Source organism: Filicampus tigris, chromosome 8 (genome assembly GCF_054856515.1).
Source record: "Filicampus tigris isolate MCC_2025a chromosome 8, RoL_Ftig_1.0, whole genome shotgun sequence".
NCBI lineage: Eukaryota > Metazoa > Chordata > Actinopteri > Syngnathiformes > Syngnathidae > Filicampus > Filicampus tigris.
In genome coordinates, this window is record NC_141224.1 from 25558997 (window position 1) to 25577557 (window position 18561).

Here is an 18561-nt window from a genome sequence, read left to right on the forward strand (position 1 = left end):
TTTGCTGTGCGTACACCAGGGATGTCAAACTCATTTCACATTGTGGGTCACATACGGCCTCGGTAGATGTTAAGTGAGCCGGACCATAACAATTATACCATACTCAGCTATAAATAACCAAAATATCATGTATTTCCTCTGTTTTAGTGTAAAGTAGCACAAAAACATTAGGGAAATGTTGAAATTTAATGAACATTCCTTTTATAAAACATTTCATGAAACATCTTAGATTTCCCTAGACAAATGTGCAATTTACTTGTATCATTCACATATATGCATTGCAACTGATCCCACTGATTGTACAAAGGCCCAAAACTAACAAGTAATTAGTATTGAAAAATATAGTAATGCACTTTAAGATTAAACGACTTATAAAGAAAAGTATTTTTAAACTATGTTGTCTTCTACTCTGATCAAAACAGTGTGCCCCCTGTCAGATAATTCATGAATCGTATTAAAAATATTAATTCCGTGTCTTTTATACATTTTTTCACATTTAAATGATCCTGTGGGCCTGATCGAACCTCCTTGGGGGCCAGTTCCGGCCCGCATGTTTGACACCCTGGCATACACAATCGATCAGTTGAAATCGTACAAAGGTTTGGAAAGTTCATCTGTTGATGTGTCAGTGATGTCACTGTGTGAAATCAATGGCCTTTGTCTGCATTCGGCCAAGGTGAGTTTGATAGATTCTAATTCTTTAACGTGAATTTATCTTAAATCGGTGAATTAAATTTCAGATTTTTACTGTGTTCGTAAAGTCTAGATCAATGTGGGCATTGGTATTCTCTATTTTAAAGTGATAGTCACTGAAACTTGGTCAAAATATGATAGTGATGTTTGATTTATAGTGGTTCATTACATGTTTAATATGCCCCAATTGAATGACAATCTGGATTATGTTACTGCAAGCATTTAAAACCAATAGAAATTCAGACAACCAAATTCTAAATATCGAATGACCCATTTCCAGTAAAACACTATACAGTATTCACACAACTATGCCTTTTTTTTTGTTTTTTTGCAGGGGTGTACTCCAGCTGTCGCTTGAAGGTGGTCCTCTATCTTTCCCAGCTTATTTTCAAAAGTCATTACGAACCCTGTTGGGGCGGTATTCTGTAATAAGTGCTGCAGACTGGTTTGCTCACACAGATATTTTCAGAGAGATTGACACCAGATGTCATAAACTTGGTTGTTTAATTTGACACTTTCTAGAGACCCAACTATTTGTATACAGGCACTTTATATATATTTTTTTCACAATATGCCCCTTTTACACAACAAATTAACATGTTTGATTTACATGTGGTATTACAAAATGGCAAGATATGTTAGGAACTCTAAGGAAATTTTATCTATGTACAAATACAATGTTACATGTGCTTTAAGACAATGATCTACACAATGAAATGTATACAAAAGGCAATAAAAGTATTCTTTTCTGGCTGGGTGCTTCTAACGGATCTTCACAGTATAGTTCTGAATTCATCAAAAATGAAACTGGGGACATGGGCTTCAGCCACCTTGAACGAACAAACAAACAAAAATAGGGATAGAGTTACAACAAATTGACAGCAAATGTTTCATTTTCAAAGTTTGAGAGTGACCTACCTTGCGTGAAAATTTAGTATATTTTACATAATCTTCCAGGAACATGAGAGCTCCCACCACATCAGAGGGCATGTCGGGGATCTTCTGGCTTTAATTGGGGAAAACAAGGACTAAGATGAGCTCATGACTGAATTTATTTTGACTTTGTATTCACAAGACAATATTATATTATATTAACTATAGACTCAGGTAACTGAGCCTCTTTTTCTGCCTGGTTACCTTGTACACTGTTCCATGATAGAGCGGACAAACTGGCCAATGAGAGCCAGGAACTGGTGTGTGTATCTGGAGTGAAACTGCTTCAGAAGTGTGAGCAGGCCAAGCACCAAGGGAGGCCAGTCAACTGGGTCAGTGGATTTCCTGCATGTCATTCCTGTTGGAAGTACAACATATGACATTTACATGTCCCAGCAGGCTCGTACACAAGTAAGCTTTTTCAGAAATTCACAAATATAGTTACTTGGAGGACTAACTTCTATTAAAACAAAAAACACAATTTTGTCTTTTTTTTTTTATTCAGAAACACCTGACATTTTAGAGATTTTTTTGGGGGGGGGATTTTGTTACTTATTGAATTGTGAGGAAGAATAGCATGTGTAAAATGTAGCACCCATAATTTAATAAACCGACTGACAGGTACTTGTTATGAGGATAGGGAACCAACCTTGGTTTCTACTGTATTGAAGTTTAGGCAGCTGTGCTATTAAGAATAGGAAGTTGAGGATGGGGAAGAAAGGAAGGCGCTTTGTGGTGATGTAGATCTGTGAAAACCATAAACATAAAAATCGGAACATTCTGCAAGATGATTTGAGGTAACCTGTGAGATGATCATAAGGCAAAATTATTCATATTAATGTCCACAAACCTTATTAAGGGGGTTGTGAATACCCGCAGCCTCCAAATAGGCTGTGATCTCATACAGAAGAGTGTTGTCCTCTTTCGGGTAGGGCAGTGACGGGTCCTGGTAGTGGGCTTCAATATCTGCTAACAGCGACCTGCAAGGATCAAAAACACAAAATAACATTTAGAAACAAAAATGTTATAGATTTATACAAGCAGTTAAATTTACATTCTAATTCTATCAAGTCCTGCTTTGCTTACATAGTGTTTAGACGCTTGCTGCTTCGCTATGCCTTTGCTTGCATTCTTTTTTGCTGATAAGCCAGGGGCGGAACCATGGGTGGGCCTTGGTGTGCACAGGCCCACCCAGATTGACAGACCCAATGAGATTCATGAAAAAAAATACACTTTTAAATTTTTTGTTAAATTATTTAATTCTTTTTGAATTTGTGTTTTTTATTTTATTGAATATTAAGAACGGCATAATTGTGGTTGTTTAAGGAAGACCTGAACTTCATAGTATTCAGTTGATCATTTTATTTGAATATACGATGTGTCGGGATAGGAGGATTGTGCTCAGTGAGAGAAATATTCAGGCCCACCCTGATTCCTCCAGGCCTACCCATTAGCCGCCACCTGGCTCCGCCCCTGTGATAAGCTCTTTTTTTTTTCTTTTTCTGCTTCTATATTTGTGGGACTGTACTATTCTTTCTAACAGTCGGCTGTGGTCATTTTTCCCACATTTTTCGTTACCACTTCACTATAACGTGCGCACGGCCTGCTAGTTAGCACAAGACAGCTATTAGCAACAAGGCTACAAGCAAGATGCCGCCATCTCCACTGATGAATAAAAATACAGTACAATACAATTTTATTTATATAGCGCATTTCATAACAGCTAGAGCTGTAACAAATCAAGGTGGAGTTCACGCACTTCTCTGGCGTCTTCCCTATTTCCGGAAATACGCCATAGCAAGCCAGCTGTGTATAGTGGTTTGCTGGTATGCCTTTATTTTGAAGGCCAGGAAGGAGGGGAATTGTGTAAAATAAATAAGTAACTTGACTAAGACTTCTGGCTGGCTGTTGGTCCCAAACAATTATACAATACGACAAATCCAGCCCGAGGCTCGCAATGCAAGTAAGCACACGCACGTTGGCTAAGTACTACTGGCGCATTATGGCGGATACAAGCGTGTCCACAGCGGGTTAAAATTGTAAATTAGCCAGCTAATTATCTTTAAAAAGCCTCTGCCGTTACAGCATTTCTCCTGCGGCGACGTCAATCATGGATGCTTTTCCTTTTTTTTTTTGATTGGAGGGTGGAATGGGGCGGGGGCCGACAATGTTTATGAATATGGCCGGGGGGTCACGGCCGCAAGGGTACCCAAGTCAAGGGTGGAGGGTCGCGGCCGGACGGGCAAAAAATGGTCAAGTGCCCAGCTCTGCCAATCGCTAACAGTGGTTGCGCTTAAATCTTGTCAATGTACGTTTCTTGTTGTAATTTTAACAAGGTACTTTTCTATTCTCTCTGCACTGCGAATGTCTTCAGGTGTTCTGTTTGTTAATTCTTTTAGATGTTGGGCTTTTGGTTGTGGGAAGCACATTGATTTACCTTGTGTATGAAATGTGCTCAATAAATTAAGTTGCCTTGCCTAAAGTAAATTTAATGTTAGAAGCTTTTTATTCACAAGTACCAGAAGAAAGAGTGTAGACATCACAAAAGCCAAGCTGTAATACTTTTTGTATTTTGTTCCATGCAGCAGTGTGTAGGAGAATAATAAAAACTGGACTGACTTGTTAATGTTTTCGAGGGCTGCCGCCAGGTGTTTGGAGTCAAACTTGCAGGAGTAGTTCAACTCATTAGCAATTTGCTGTCGAAGAATTTGCATTTGACCAACCTATAGCAAACAGTATTAGGTTAGGAAAGTTCTCCATAATGTGAAAAAAAAAAATCATATCTCAGTTCATTATTTGCAAACGTGAAATTATCATGTGTAGTACCTTCATGATGACCTCCAAATAAGGCCCCCAAATTTTAGGGGTTTTGGCTACAGCACTGGCATATACTTTGCTGGCGTTACCTATCAGAAGAGAAAATATATACTGTAGTTTTTGTCACAGAATGTCACAAAATATCCCAGCTGTTTTATTCAATCATTACCTACCAACAATGCCCTGAACTGGATTGACAGAACCCAGCATGGCTTTAAAGACCTCTAATACAGCTTTATCCTTCAGAATGGTCTTCTGAATCATTGTCAGGAAATTCTAAACGGAGATGTATACATTTTGAAGTCCACATTCACCAGGATGAACAACTGAAACAATTAGTATTGTACATTAACTGCTGTCTGGAAGCTCATTACCTGCAGCTCCTTGACAATCATGAAGCACAGCAAGCGGTCCAGTCCATTGAGGCCAAATGTACCCAAGGAGCTCTGAATCTCTGAGAACAGTCTGTTGTTGGTCACTTCTTGGTGGCTCTTCAGGTCATACCAGGTATTCATTTGGTCAATGTAGCATGTTACCCTGTGAAAAAATATACGGCACAGATTCAATTTGCTGCAAGATTTGACTTAGTGTTTTGTTTTTTAAAGAAAAATAAGTATATATACTTGGGATCTGTGATCCGGAGAATCTCTCTGCAGAGACGCCCAATGAAGGTGGCAGACTCATCCACAGATGGAAATTTGGGGATGGGGATGTGAGTGGACTGGTACACACTCTGCCAATCCTGGATCTAATCAAGATCACGGAAGGAAATAAATAATCTATTAACATACTGTGTGATGGAAAAAAAACAGTGTTGTTGGCCTGGCATTACTGAATCCAACCTTAGCCCTCAGGAAACTGTTGCACTCTTGTTCTACGTTGTAATTGATGATTCGAGACACTTCCTCCTGCCAAATTTTAAGGCCATATATACTGACATAGTCCTGGATGTACTCAAATGACCTGTAGAATCCATCCATAGTAGCTGCCATGTCTTTTAACTTGGGCATCAACTCACTAGGCTGAGATAATAGAGAATGCACTATCAATGATAACATATTCATATTTACATTACAGAACAAATCTGATGCCCAACCTTAGCCTTGGGGTTGAAAATCAATCCTTTGTGCAGAGCATAAGCCACCCTCTTCACCAGCTCCTTTCTGATGCCATCCTCCAGAAGTTGCTTAGGATCCACCTAAAACATTACGTCACATACATTGCATCACTTTTGCACAATATATCAAAGAAGCCTGCGTCAGAAGGTAAATAAAATGTTTTTTTTACACCACGTAAGGACAACCAACCTTGATAATTCCAACTAACGTGGTCTTCATCATCAAGATGCCCTCAGTGAAAATGGAGATGTCATGGGTGAGCTTCGCCACCTGTAGTCGTGAGAAAAGAGAATGATGAATCGTTCATGACAAAAGTTTATGAAATCAAGAAAAAAAATAATGCGTAATGTGTGTGTGCTCTTCTTTGATATTTGTGTTCCTTGTTTGTTTTTACAGAACTTAATACAAAATCGAACATGTTTCTGTTAATTTCCAGAATATCTGTTTAAATGAACGGTTTGTATGTCAAGATTTTCTGACAATTGCTCCAATAAGAGCAGCAGTTTGATCACATTGTTTTTTTTTCCGCATGAAAACATCTTAAGCCCTTTTGAATAATTCAGCTTTCAATTTTACACAGTAAGTGTGATGTGTGTGAGACCTTTCCGAACTATGGTAATCAGCTTCCGTACTTCATAGCGCGCCCCCAGCTGGGAGTAGTCCTTTAATTTGTCCTTGTCCAGCCGCGTGGGTACCTCGATGATGTCATGGATTTGAAGCTTAATGATCTTGGCCAGAGAGGTGAACATGCTCTCCGGAATGATCTGCAGTACCTACAAACATCCAAAAAGACGAAGTAACTAATGACAATCAATACTTGAAGCTGAGATGAGAAAGTAAAAATGAACAATCTAACATCTAACAATCACTAAATAAAATAGCAGGTGATATATAGAGTTAACAGCTCTAGGTAATTATTTGCATGCTAAAGACAGAATGGATTCAACCATACATTACACCTTTCTGACATAGGCCACCAATTCTCCTGAATAGAACTGCGAAACACTCAGCAGATCGGCGCTGTTGACTTGGTTGATACGCAGCAATGGAAGATCCAAAGCAGAGGCTAGCTGGTCTCACAAACATACACAGAATTGGGTTTAACATCATTGCTGGGAAGTGTCAACAAATTCTAGTTATCCATGCAGACCACGTAAAAATTGGCCTCACCTTCAGAAAGGTAGCTCGCAGTTTTGTGACCATGGATGAACTGACACGGATGCTCTCCTGCATAATGGATGTGAAGCTGCAGCGTAAAACATGAGGCGAGGAGGAAAATATGTGTTAGAGGAAAAGAAACTAAGGAAATCTACTTTGCATGACAAACAAAAACCATGACAACACACACAGCACCTGCGTCTGGTGCTATCTGCATACCGATGAATCAACGAGTCATGCAGAGTATAAAATCAATTATTTATGTGACATTCTAGCTATAGAAATATATAAATAAGTTTTTACCTTTTAACCAGAGCTGGGCACTTGACCCTTTTTTGCCCGTCCGGCCGCGACCCTCCACCCTTGACCTGGTTTACCCTTCCGGCCGCGACCACCCAGCCATATTCGTAAACATTGGCGGCCGCCGCCCCCGCCCCCTTCCGACCTCCGACTCCCCCCCAAAAAAATAAAACGTGCACGATGCCCCTGCGGGAGAGATGGTAACGGAAGAGGTTTATTTAAAGACAATTAGCTGGCTAACTTACTATTCAAACCCGCTGCGGACATGCATCAAATGAGCCACTTACTCACGTACTTACCCATGTAGTGTATGAACCTACTTTTCCAGGTGTAGTTATTCGCCCTGTGATTTCCTCAGTGCACCGCGACGTACGCGGAGTGATATAATTTCAAATGTTATCAGCGATTCAACTCGTCTGTGAATGAATGCCGTTTACGCAATAAAATGAGCTCAGAGACTTCTCCAAGTTATTAAGTTGTGAAAGACACAACAACCCAGCTGCGTGTGTACTTCCATTGCGAGCCATGGGGTTGGTTTAGTCGTATTGTATAATTATTTGGGTCCAACAGACAAGTCTGCAAGCAACAAGTTACCTATTTTCCACACTCCCCTCTTTCACACTTCCCTGCCTTCAAAATAAAAGCATGCCAGCAAACCACTACACAGCAGGTTTGCTACGGCGTATTTCCGGAAGTAGGGAAGTGCATGATGTGCCAGTGTCATACTTGAGTGCTGCGCACACCTTGATTTTCCTCCCGGACACAATTTGTTTTTGAAAGAAGCCTAAAAAGAAGCCTTTCACCGAGTAGGCTGAGATGAAATTTGGCCCCCTCGTGAGACGTCACACGCATGAGGGCCGATTAGTGAGCCGGACTAAAATCCACTTCTGGCCATGCTTAGTCCAGCCATTTTTTAAATGGCCACAAAAATGGGCATCCGGTCCAGGGACGGACTGCCCAGCTCTGCTTTTAACTTTTGCGTGAACACAGCAGGGACGGAGATAGAAGTTACGATCATGACTCCGATTATATCACAGCACAGTTATCTTGCAATAATGTCAAACATTCTATTTTGTTTCAACATTGTAACTGGCGGCAAAAAATGTCCCTGAAAGGTAAAAAACATTTCAGTATTACAGGTTTTAATATGCATGTTATAAATTTGGCAAAGTATGGTTATGTTTTTAATAAAATCCCTGACACTACTGTTTCTGGCTCCATCACAGGGTTTCCAGACAAACCTCCAAATAATATCATTGACGATTTGCTATCTTTTAATCCAACAAAGAAAAAGACAATATCAATTATGTTAAGTTTGATTTTTCACTTGGGTTTCCCTACTATGTCAAATATTAAAGAAGCTTGGTAGCAGGATCTTCAAGTCACTCTCGGTGAGGCAGACTGGTCCGATGTGTTGAAGACAATCCATTTGTCAATTTGTCATTTGTCCATTTGACAATCTCATTGAGTGCGAGACAACTCTTTTATTCAGTTTAAAGCGGTGCACATAGCACATCGTCCTAAATCTAAACTGGCACGTATCTAACCTCATATTGAGCCTACTTGTGACCGATGTAAATTAACTGAGGCCACTTTAATACATGTTTTGGCTTTTCCCCAAGATTCAACATTACTGGAGTCGTATTTGTGACACTGTTTCTATTTTACTTGGTGTTAAAATAATCCCAAATCCATTAATGTTGCTTTTTGGGGTTATGGCTGAGGGGTTGGGGTTGCCTGCCGGGGGCTGAAGAGTTATCACCTTCTCAACTTTGTTAGCATGGCACTTAATTCTTTTGAAGTGGAAGGATGCATCTCCTCCTACAGTGTCACATTGGATTAGAGATATATTATTTCATCTAAAGTCCACTGATAGTGTAGTGGTACACACGCCCGAGTTGTGTGTGGGCAGCGTGGGATCGATTCCCGCTCAGTGACGGTGTCTGTGTGTGCCCTGCGACTGGCTGGCGACCAGTTTGGGGTGTAGTCTGCCTTCGCCCGTTGACGGCTGGGATAGGCTCCAGCAACTCCCCGCGACCCTGTATAGGATAAGCGGTTTGGAAGATGACATGATGACATTATTTCATCTAAAACCTGAGAAGTTTAGATGTGTGATGGGGGCTCTGAACAGGAGTTTCATCGGGTGTGGGGGCCTTTTTTGACATTCTATGATCAACCATCAACAAAGGTGTAAGATTAAATATGGAATATGCTGGCTGCTTTACATACTATTGGTCTTTTTGTAGTATGCTTGTGATTTGTTTACTCTCTTTTATGTGACGGTAGAGATAGGGGAGTTGAGTTTGTGTGGTTTTTTTTGCTGGGTCTTTTTTTTCTTTTTGTTGTTGTTGTATTGTTTAAACTTCACTAAATATATGAAACACAAAAAACACTACGCATTGTCGTAATTATGCCAAAAATAAAGAACGGAAGGAACAAACTAGAAATCCACATAACACATTTGTAATAGAACCCAACCAGACATCTTCTGGGGTTTTCTCACGCATTCCAATATATCAGCAGATGACAATCGATTAAAATCTAGCGGCTCAGCAGAGGACCATTATAGAGACAGTAGCCTACACTGTATCCCGACAGCATACAATAATCATCTTAACAACTATAGTCCTATTGTTGCTAAACAGTGACTTCATAAAACTATATGAATGTGATTTGTCACTCATCGCATTTGCCTTTATCATGTCTTAGATGGTGCCTACCTGTCAATGAGCTGCCAAGCGTATGACAAGTCTCCCACTATCTGCATTGTGATGAGGACCTCTTCCTTGATATTGATGGTGCGAATCATTTGGTGCAGGAACTTTCTTGTGTCTGCCAGAAATTGACAGACCTGCAGGTTAGACTCTAACTGGTGGAACTCCTGAACCTGAAGAGCAAGCAGAAAATACTGCATTTATAATATATACATGTGTCAGGGTTCGACATTAACAGTGGCCAGGTGGCCCGGGGCCACCCAAAGTTAACTGACCCTGGCCCGACTGGGCCAGTACAAATTTCATAAATAAATACAGTCAAATAACTCATTCTTATTTTTCTAATATGTAATCTTCAATTTTATCCACTTACCCGCAAACATTCATACTTTTGGACAACTTATAGTCTTCAGTTAACCTCAAATGCATGTTTTTGGAATGTGGGAGGGAGCTGTAGTCCCCAGAAAAAAAATACAGAAGCTCAGGCAGATCACCCAAATTCCCCAAAAGAGGGCCTGAGACAAGATATTAAACAAAGGACCTCTCAACTGTGAAGCAGCCCTGCTAGCCACGGTGCTGCGTAATCTGGGTCATGTCCACCGAACATATCGCCATTCACATTGTCACAAAGGTAACACAAAGGAACAAAAGTAAATGTTAAATGATTCTACTTTGAAGATTCTGCTCAAATACATTATCTTCCTCACCTCGACAAGAGCCTGTATGAGTTGGACCGTCTTCCTACCAGCAGCTGTAGAGTCCTCATAGTTCAAAGATTCTATCTGTTTGGAGATTTCTCTGAACCAGGCTTGTAGGTTTTCTGTGATGGTGACAGAACACAAACATTAGGTCACTACAGTAAACCAATCTATTTACTTTTGAAAATCTTATCATATACTGCCAAAAATATGAGAAATCCTGTGTGTTCATGAGCCATGATTGTAATAATCCTTGCCAAAAACAGTGTAGAACACTGTAACACCTACTCTACACTTGCTTGTTAACCTAACTCACCGTTCTTTTCCACCCTTGTGAGGGGCTTCACACCAGAGAAGACTTCGGCCAGTTCGGTCATTCTCTCTGAGCCCTCCTTCTTGTAGCTCTCCCATTTGATCTGTTTCTCTGACAGCATCTGTTTGAACATCTGTAGGAGAGCCAGCACAGATGTGGAGTTGATGAGGAAGGATTAGTCAGATGAGTTATATAATGAAAAGATTCAATTTGTGTCATCTCCTAATGACTGAATGATTAGCCATACGCTACCATGCAGTGTGTTAATAAACAACAGAGCAGACAACATGCTGAATATGAAACACAGATTGTGCTGATCGCTCAAAAAAATTGGACAGTCCTTCAATTCCTGCAGTCACTCTGAGCACCGACATAATAGAGAAGAGCTCTCAAGTTCATAATATCTTAATTTAAGTTCCTTTAAAGTGAAAATAAAATGTATTACCCATGTTACATACCCCAGCTAAGTGCTGTAAACAAGCCTGCCAAATTTAAATGAATATATAAATTGTAAAAAATAACCAAGTATATAAAACAGGACTCCAAAATGTTGATAAATTGCAACCTCCTCCCAGGTTTTAGACACTGTGGTTGTCCACTGAATGCGCTGAAAACATGCCCTGCTTGACTTTACCCCTCACATTCCTTCGTACATGTGCTCAAATAGCTGTCAGTGTGATTGATTATGTGTACCGCTATGTTTAATAGACAGTAACATTTTCCAACCACACACTGACATTACACCAAGCAAGGCCGTGACGTACTGGAATAGCCTATTGTCGGTCTGCTCCTTAGCCAGCAAGCAAGGCCGTCCAGTTCCCCACCGCCGTGCTTCACGTGCGTGTCCGATATACTTAGGGTTGCCAACTGTCCCGTATTAGCCGGGACGTCCCGTATTTTGGGCTAATTTGGTTTGTCCCATACGGGACTATCAACTCTTGCAAATACAGAAAACTGCAATCTACCGATCCTGTAATATAAGATGCTTTTAGTAAAGCTTTGGATGGCGATCGATTGTCAATAACGACGGACACAGACGGGTTGGCAACTTGGCAGCTCAATGTCTTTTACTTGTTTACTTGCTCGAACATACATTGGTGGTTCTTAAACAGTGATAGCACATTACAGCGCTCCTAATGGAGAGTCTCGGTACTACATATGACAGATCCTAGATCAGATAAAGCGTCAATCTCAGAACATGCGGCAATCACTCCACCTGTCATGTAAGGACTTCTCTCTGGCTGCGCAAAATGACAGAAGACTGCTTGAATCAGTCAAAGCAGCTAGAAATATCCAGAGAAAAAATACATTTGGTGATTCACACTCCTCTTTTACATTCCAGATTTCCTACACCCGTTTTTTGATGAAAATAGCCAAATTGTGGTTTCATATGAGGTGACATATCGTCGCTGTCCTGTGAAAAACACTGTCCATTTTTTTCATTTTTCTTATTTTTACGTGAATGTGGTTTCAGCATTAATGTGAAAATTAGAAAAATAAAAATCCCAAATTCATACATCATGCTCACACCACCGGGGCACCGTGCACCTGTCCCTTATTTAGGAGTGAGAAAGTTGGCAACCCTAGATATACTGTAGGCTACATGACATAAAACGAATACCTAGCGACTAACGAGTATATTAATAATCTATTCTGTCAATTATTTTATCAAGGAATCAAATTTTTCAAAAGTTTTAATTTCCATCTCTATAACATAACCTTGGTGGGAATACAAAGAATTCAGCGTTGCTCTTGAGAAATATTGTATAAACGCTCACCTCCTTGAGGGTAAATTCTAGCTGGGCTGCATCAAGTAGGAGCTGAAAGAGGATCTTGGGGTTGTACTTTGAGTCATTGAGCACTTGGTCTTTGATCTGCCGTAGTTTCTTATTGTTTGGGTCATAGGCTGTCAGACATTGACACATTCATGTCAACTGTACATCAATATTGTAGCTTTGCACAAAAAATATCCTGATTGAATTGAAGTATTGGAATTTAAAATTTTCAAAGCTTTTGGTATGTTTGTCCCCATAGGCTATGTTGAAAACTACTGATGCATTATTTATCTTTATGGTAAAATATGTAAAGCTAGCTGGACCCAAAGAACACACACAATTAGTCGCACCTGACTCGGCAGAATGCAGCATCAGCCAGCGAATGGAAACATTGCAGTCCCTCAGACAGTTAAGCAATTTAGGAATGTTGTCCAGAATGATCTCTTCTCTGAGGAAACCTTCCTTCAGCAGCTGCTGCACCTGAGGCCGAAGGGTCTCCATGCTAGTGGCATAACGGGTCGCCTAGAAACACACAACCGTTATGTTACTTATCCAAGTTCCAAAGCTCACATATTCATATTGTACTTGTCAGTACCTGAGTGGCACTGATGTAAGTGCAATTTTATTGTACCTGCTCTTTGACGTTAGCAGAATCTAGAGTGTAGTTGAGAGCAGTTTTAGCAGCTTTGTATGGGTCCCAGGCCTCCACCAGATTCACAGTGATTCCCATGTAGATACTGATCACCTGTGGTTAGATGAGATGAAAATGGTTCCTTTTCATTATGTAATTCCATCAAAAATAGAATACCAAAATATCAACTAACTGGAGCTCGGAAGATGGAGCACATAACACCAGTTCTGGCCTACCTTCCCTGGCTCCCATTGCATTTTAGGATTCAATTTAAAATTCTCCTATTTGTCTATATGCCATTAAATGGCCTGGCCCCGGCGTACCTCTCCGAGCTCCTCCACTCCTACGCACCTTCCCGCAGCCTTAGGTCTGCGGACCAGGCGCTGCTCGAGGTGCCGAGGACTAAGCGGAGCCTGAGAAGGGATCGCGCCTTTTCGGCTGCCGGTCCTTCCCTTTGGAATGACCTTCCATTGGATGTTAGGCAAGCCCCCTCTCTGTCCACTTTTAAAAACCCGGGTTGAAGACACATTTCTATTGGCTGGCTTTTGACCCAACCTGTGACCTGAAATTTTCCGGTGTCTATTGTATATAGTGTTTTATGTTAATGTATTGATTTCACTTGTTGTATTTATGGCTATTTTTGTTGTTTGTATGTAAAGTGCTTTGTTACAGGTCCAGCTGTTATGAAATGCGCTGTACAAATAAAATTGTATTGTATTCTCTTGTATTTACCATAACCAAATGAAATTTCATGATTTGCAATATGTTTTGAAGCTAATTACATTTTTGGATACATGGGATTTTTTCTTAATGTGCATTTTCCATGAAAGCTAACAAAAATGTCTTTTAGTGTCTTAAGAGTTCCTTTTTGGGGTTCTTTTACAAATCGCTGGCGTCGACCCAAAACCTCATAAGTCACATTTTGGTGAATTGCATATTTTTCCAAAATCTATCTTCTTCCAAGCCGCTTATCCTATATAGGGTCGCGGGGAGTTGCTGGAGCCTATCCCAGCCGTCAATGGGCGAAGGCAGACTACACCCCGAACTGGTCGCCAGCCAGTTGCAGGGCACACATAGACACTGTCACTGAGCGGGAATCGATCCCACGCTGCCCGCACACAACTCAGGCGTGTGTACCACTACACTATCAGCGGACTTCCAAAATCTATACCATTGATCATTCGATCAGATCGTGCGTGTTACTTTTACACATTGACCAAACTAAATGGCTTGCTTGCTTTCACGATGCAATGCTTATGGGTGAACAAACTAGCCATTTTTGGGGTCTCCTGAAAAGTTACTGCTTCTGAGATACAAGGTTTTGGCCCGACGCCAGCGAAATGGTTCTTCTATGTTACTCAAGCGGTCTTAATAATAGTGTCCACTAGAGGAAGCTTCATAATGTTGTTGCAATACATCAGAGGGATCTGTGATCTGAAGTGCCAGGATGAGGCCATTAACATAAAAACAGACAGCAAAAAGAGATGCTGTTAATTCTGAGGTTATCTATCTTATAAAAGTGTCAGAACAATTGCACATTTTTATCATTATTATGAATATATAAAGATGAGAGAAACGGGTTTAATGCGAAGTTATGGTCATTTATGCACTTGTATTTGCAGAGTTTCAAGAGCAACAGGCCATGCCCAGTCTTATATGACAACATCAAAAAGTGACAACAGGCCACAGCAGTACCACCACGGAGCACTTTTTGATCACTCATGCCATGCAATAGGCATATACTTTTATGTATGTGTCTTATCATTTGTAATATACTAAACCTTTGTGGTTCATCTATAAATCATGGATCTTGAGTAACCATTAAACTTCCTTTCGGCCCGAGACACGTGGTGTATTCAAAGGCCGTTTACACAGTAGGACATTTCAAACTCGGACAGAAAAAAAACTCCAATGCATTAAACGTTAATAACCACTAATATCTAAACAATGTGGGCTTTTGAACAATCTATAAAAGCTGAACCACAAGAAAATGATGGGGTGAAAAAACTGCTGTTTTACTTTATTACAATCAATGGTACATCTAGGTTAATGTTTTATCCCATGTCGTCTGTAAAGTGCATAATTACAGCTGCAGCTGTCATGAAAGCGCTGTATAAATAAAGTTGAGTTGAGTAGTCACTTGTGTTACAATTCATAATCAAATTTTTCTAGTATTAGTGGCTGGGATGTCAAACTTTGAATATTCAATGAGAGTTTATATTGCCTGAAGGACCATATAATAACAAATACTTTGGCATTCTAATACTTTAACTTTTGCACAGTACTGGATATAGAGCATATAAAAAGATTAGAAGTGTGTAAAAATATTGTCTCATATTAAATTTTCTTAAGTGTTCAAAAATGTTAAAATTATTTATTTTTATTTTTCAAAATCTACTCCAATCAGTTTCTCTATACATAATAAAACAAATTTGAAATTGTTAGCTGCCAGCTATTATTTCACTGCTTTTTACTTTTGTTTTACGTTTTTGGCTTGGTATCGTTAGGGCTGTCAAAGTTAAAGCATTAACTATGGGGATTCATTTAAATTTTATAATGTATTAAAAAAAAATCTACTCAGTTAACAGTTTTATTTAATTCCTGTGGCAGTTTCCCTCTGCTCACTTTGCAGCCAAACTTAGAGAGTCACTGTCACAAAGATGGACTTTTATGTAGTTTTACTTAAAAAGTTGCTCGATGGCTCATTGGAGAAATCCAAAATAATTTGCACACTTTGAAATGCCAAATTCAAATACCATATTAGTTGTACGTCTTTGGTGTATCGTTCAACAGTTGTATTTTACAGGAAAAGCACCGTATTAAAGAATTAAAAAAAAGCAATTAGAACATCTGAATCAAAATATACATATATTTTTTTCCATATTAATTCCAACATTTTACTCAAGTAAATATCGGTTCCAAGCTTTGTAAAAAATTGTAGTTGAAAAATATGATTAATCGCAATCAATTATGGAAATGTTTGCGATTCATTAGTTAAAAAAAATGTAATCGTTTGACAGCACTAATATATATACTTGTCACGGCGTGATAAATTTAAAGATTATAATTAAAACAAAATTAGAGGCATAAGATTAGAGATGATTTTTCCAAGGATAATTTTACTACAGTAATATTCTACTGTCATTTTTCATAAAGAGAGAGTTCTAACATACGACAAATAGTTTTGTTTATTTTAACTGGAAACGTCCCCTTTAATCAAATTGTATTAACATGTCTCAAATATTTCCACACAACAACAAAAGTGGCACAAAGAAAACGGCAAGAATATGACGTTGCACAAATGTCATGACAGCAATTTCCAGTTTACACTATACAGAAAATCAAATAGGCCAGTCTAACCAGTGAAGCTAGCCATCGACAGTCATACCCAGTTATCAGGGAAGTACTTGTCCACGATCTCCCTCATCTTGGCCTGCTGAGTTTGCAGTATGGACGGGCTGAAGTAAAGGCAGACATACAGCATGGCTGCCTGATTAGCCAGCGCTGTACTACGATGTTCTGGTAAAGGGTAGGCAGATACCTTTAAAGTGAGGAGAACATTAGAATAGAATAGAATGGAATGGAATAGAATAGAAGACTTGTTCAACTTCTAGCATTCACATTCTGGTTAAAATGCCTCGAACTAATGAGCAATCCTTCTAAGGTAAGTGTTACTTGGTTGTCTTACTTGGTTGTAGATGTCGTCAGAGCGCAGTCTCCCAATAACCATACTTATGAACGTGGCACTAATGGGAACCCTGTGAAAGTAACTCTCTGGGTAGTTGGCAGGCCGTCGGGCTCCAGGCTGGCTGGAGAAGCCAGTGCTGCGCAAAAGCTTGCAGATGTCATCCATGTTGGAGTCAGCTGAAGACCTTGCGGCACTGAACGTATAATGCAAGTCATTTCAAAACAAAGTAGTTATTCATATTAATAGATATGTGCTCAGCAAACAGTGATCCCTCATTCATCACGGTTAATAGGGGGACAGAACCCGTCGTGATAGGTGGAAAACCGCGAAGTAGCGTCAGACTTATTATTATTATGATTATTATTATGATTTTATATTATATTTATTGCACAGTTTTATTTTGGGGGGATTTGCGCCACTATTACGCTGTTGCGAACCCCGACATGGTTCCCACACTTCTAAATACTTGTTAAACAATCAATTTAACTATAAAAATGCAAAATGAAGTGTATAACTACCAAGCAGTAGGCAGCTTGAACCATGGCAGCTGACGATCACGACGGAACGTTCGCTTAAAAACTATGTTAACGTTTTAATATTAATCATAAAATTGACTTACCTTAACTAGAATGCCATAGTGTAATTTATCCAATCCTGCACTTTAAAACGCTTGTCGTCGTCGTGAAAAGTGAAAGTAAAACGGCTGCTTCTTCTTCTTCTTCTTCGCCTGCTTTTTCTTCTTCTTCTCCTCCTACTTCATTTCAAAAACGAAGAAGAAGCATGGCTGCCGGATAGGAATCATGCATTAACTTTATCTTTGCACAATAACATCAATAATGTCCTTTGGATAAAATGCAACGCGGGATTGTAGTTAAGGTAAGCTGTTTTAAGACAACACTAACTAACACTTTCACATTTTATTTGGCGATGTCTAAGTCGTCCGTGCCGCTGGCTGGCCGGGAGCGCGCTGTGCTGCTCACGACTTATAGACAGAGCTGTTGTACTGTACTATCCAATTTTTACTAAATTTTATTAGAGCAAACACATCATTACAAATATGGAGGAGAAAGTATCCGGCTTGACTGATTAAATCAACGGCACATTTGAATAGTGGACGAGACTAAGCGAGAGGCTACGATGATGCGCACCCAGTCAGCTCACGTACAGTACAGTGCGTGGAAAAAGTAAAGCCACTTGTGCTCTCGTTGGTCGATCTCACGCTGGGAACCAGTCATCGACTTTTATGAGTGCATGCGGGTATGTACAAAGCCTCAGAGTCAACTCATACCTTTGAAAGAATGAGTCTTTCTGCAATAAAGCTCCCGATATGGCTGTGTTGTTTCATTTTAAATTTGTTATGAATGCTTCTGAAAAATCCGCGATGCACCGAGGGCGCGAAAGTTGAAGCGCGAAGTAGCGAGGGATCACTGTATACTAGCGTCAGGCCGAAAGCTTGTATATACAAAATACAGTATCCACTTTTCAGGAGACTCCAAAACTTTTTATTTTTGTTCAACTATTAACACTGCATCACCAAAGAGAGCAAGCAACTTTCAACACTTTAGATTGGTCAAGACTTATGATGTTTCAGCCCGATGCCAGCAATGTAAAATGTACGCAAAGTAAGAAGCTATGTCAATAGGAAGCCTGGAGGAGTTACAGTTAATATATTCGGCTGTCAGCAAGGTCTAACATTGATTTGTAACTTGAGTGAATAGGAGAA

At 39.8% G+C, this 18561-nt stretch overlaps 1 protein-coding gene across 2 annotated transcripts in view; it reads right to left on the reverse strand.

Annotated features, from left to right (window-relative positions):
* Positions 1–1178: 1178 nt before the first annotated feature.
* The window catches only part of washc5 (WASH complex subunit 5), a 24118-nt gene continuing 6735 nt past the window's right edge, over positions 1179–18561 (reverse strand). Inside the window, exons 1-25 of one of the 2 annotated variants that reach the window (XM_086037885.1) lie at positions 17458–17616; positions 16839–17031; positions 16539–16691; positions 13151–13264; positions 12870–13041; positions 12523–12650; positions 10748–10877; positions 10441–10553; positions 9740–9906; positions 6732–6807; positions 6521–6631; positions 6194–6334; positions 5751–5831; positions 5540–5641; positions 5286–5465; positions 5067–5191; positions 4818–4980; positions 4617–4719; positions 4453–4532; positions 4246–4349; positions 2477–2606; positions 2276–2372; positions 1831–1984; positions 1612–1699; positions 1179–1523 (exon numbers count right to left, since the gene is read on the reverse strand). In XM_086037885.1, the coding sequence (XP_085894011.1) occupies positions 1467–1523; positions 1612–1699; positions 1831–1984; positions 2276–2372; positions 2477–2606; positions 4246–4349; positions 4453–4532; positions 4617–4719; positions 4818–4980; positions 5067–5191; positions 5286–5465; positions 5540–5641; positions 5751–5831; positions 6194–6334; positions 6521–6631; positions 6732–6807; positions 9740–9906; positions 10441–10553; positions 10748–10877; positions 12523–12650; positions 12870–13041; positions 13151–13264; positions 16539–16691; positions 16839–17003 (2934 nt within the window). In that variant the 5' untranslated portion in view covers positions 17004–17031; positions 17458–17616 and the 3' untranslated portion in view covers positions 1179–1466. Of the gene's footprint in view, positions 1524–1611; positions 1700–1830; positions 1985–2275; positions 2373–2476; positions 2607–4245; positions 4350–4452; positions 4533–4616; positions 4720–4817; positions 4981–5066; positions 5192–5285; positions 5466–5539; positions 5642–5750; positions 5832–6193; positions 6335–6520; positions 6632–6731; positions 6808–9739; positions 9907–10440; positions 10554–10747; positions 10878–12522; positions 12651–12869; positions 13042–13150; positions 13265–16538; positions 16692–16838; positions 17032–17457; positions 17617–18561 lie in introns of those variants that run through there. The other variant, XM_086037884.1, reaches the window with a different exon arrangement.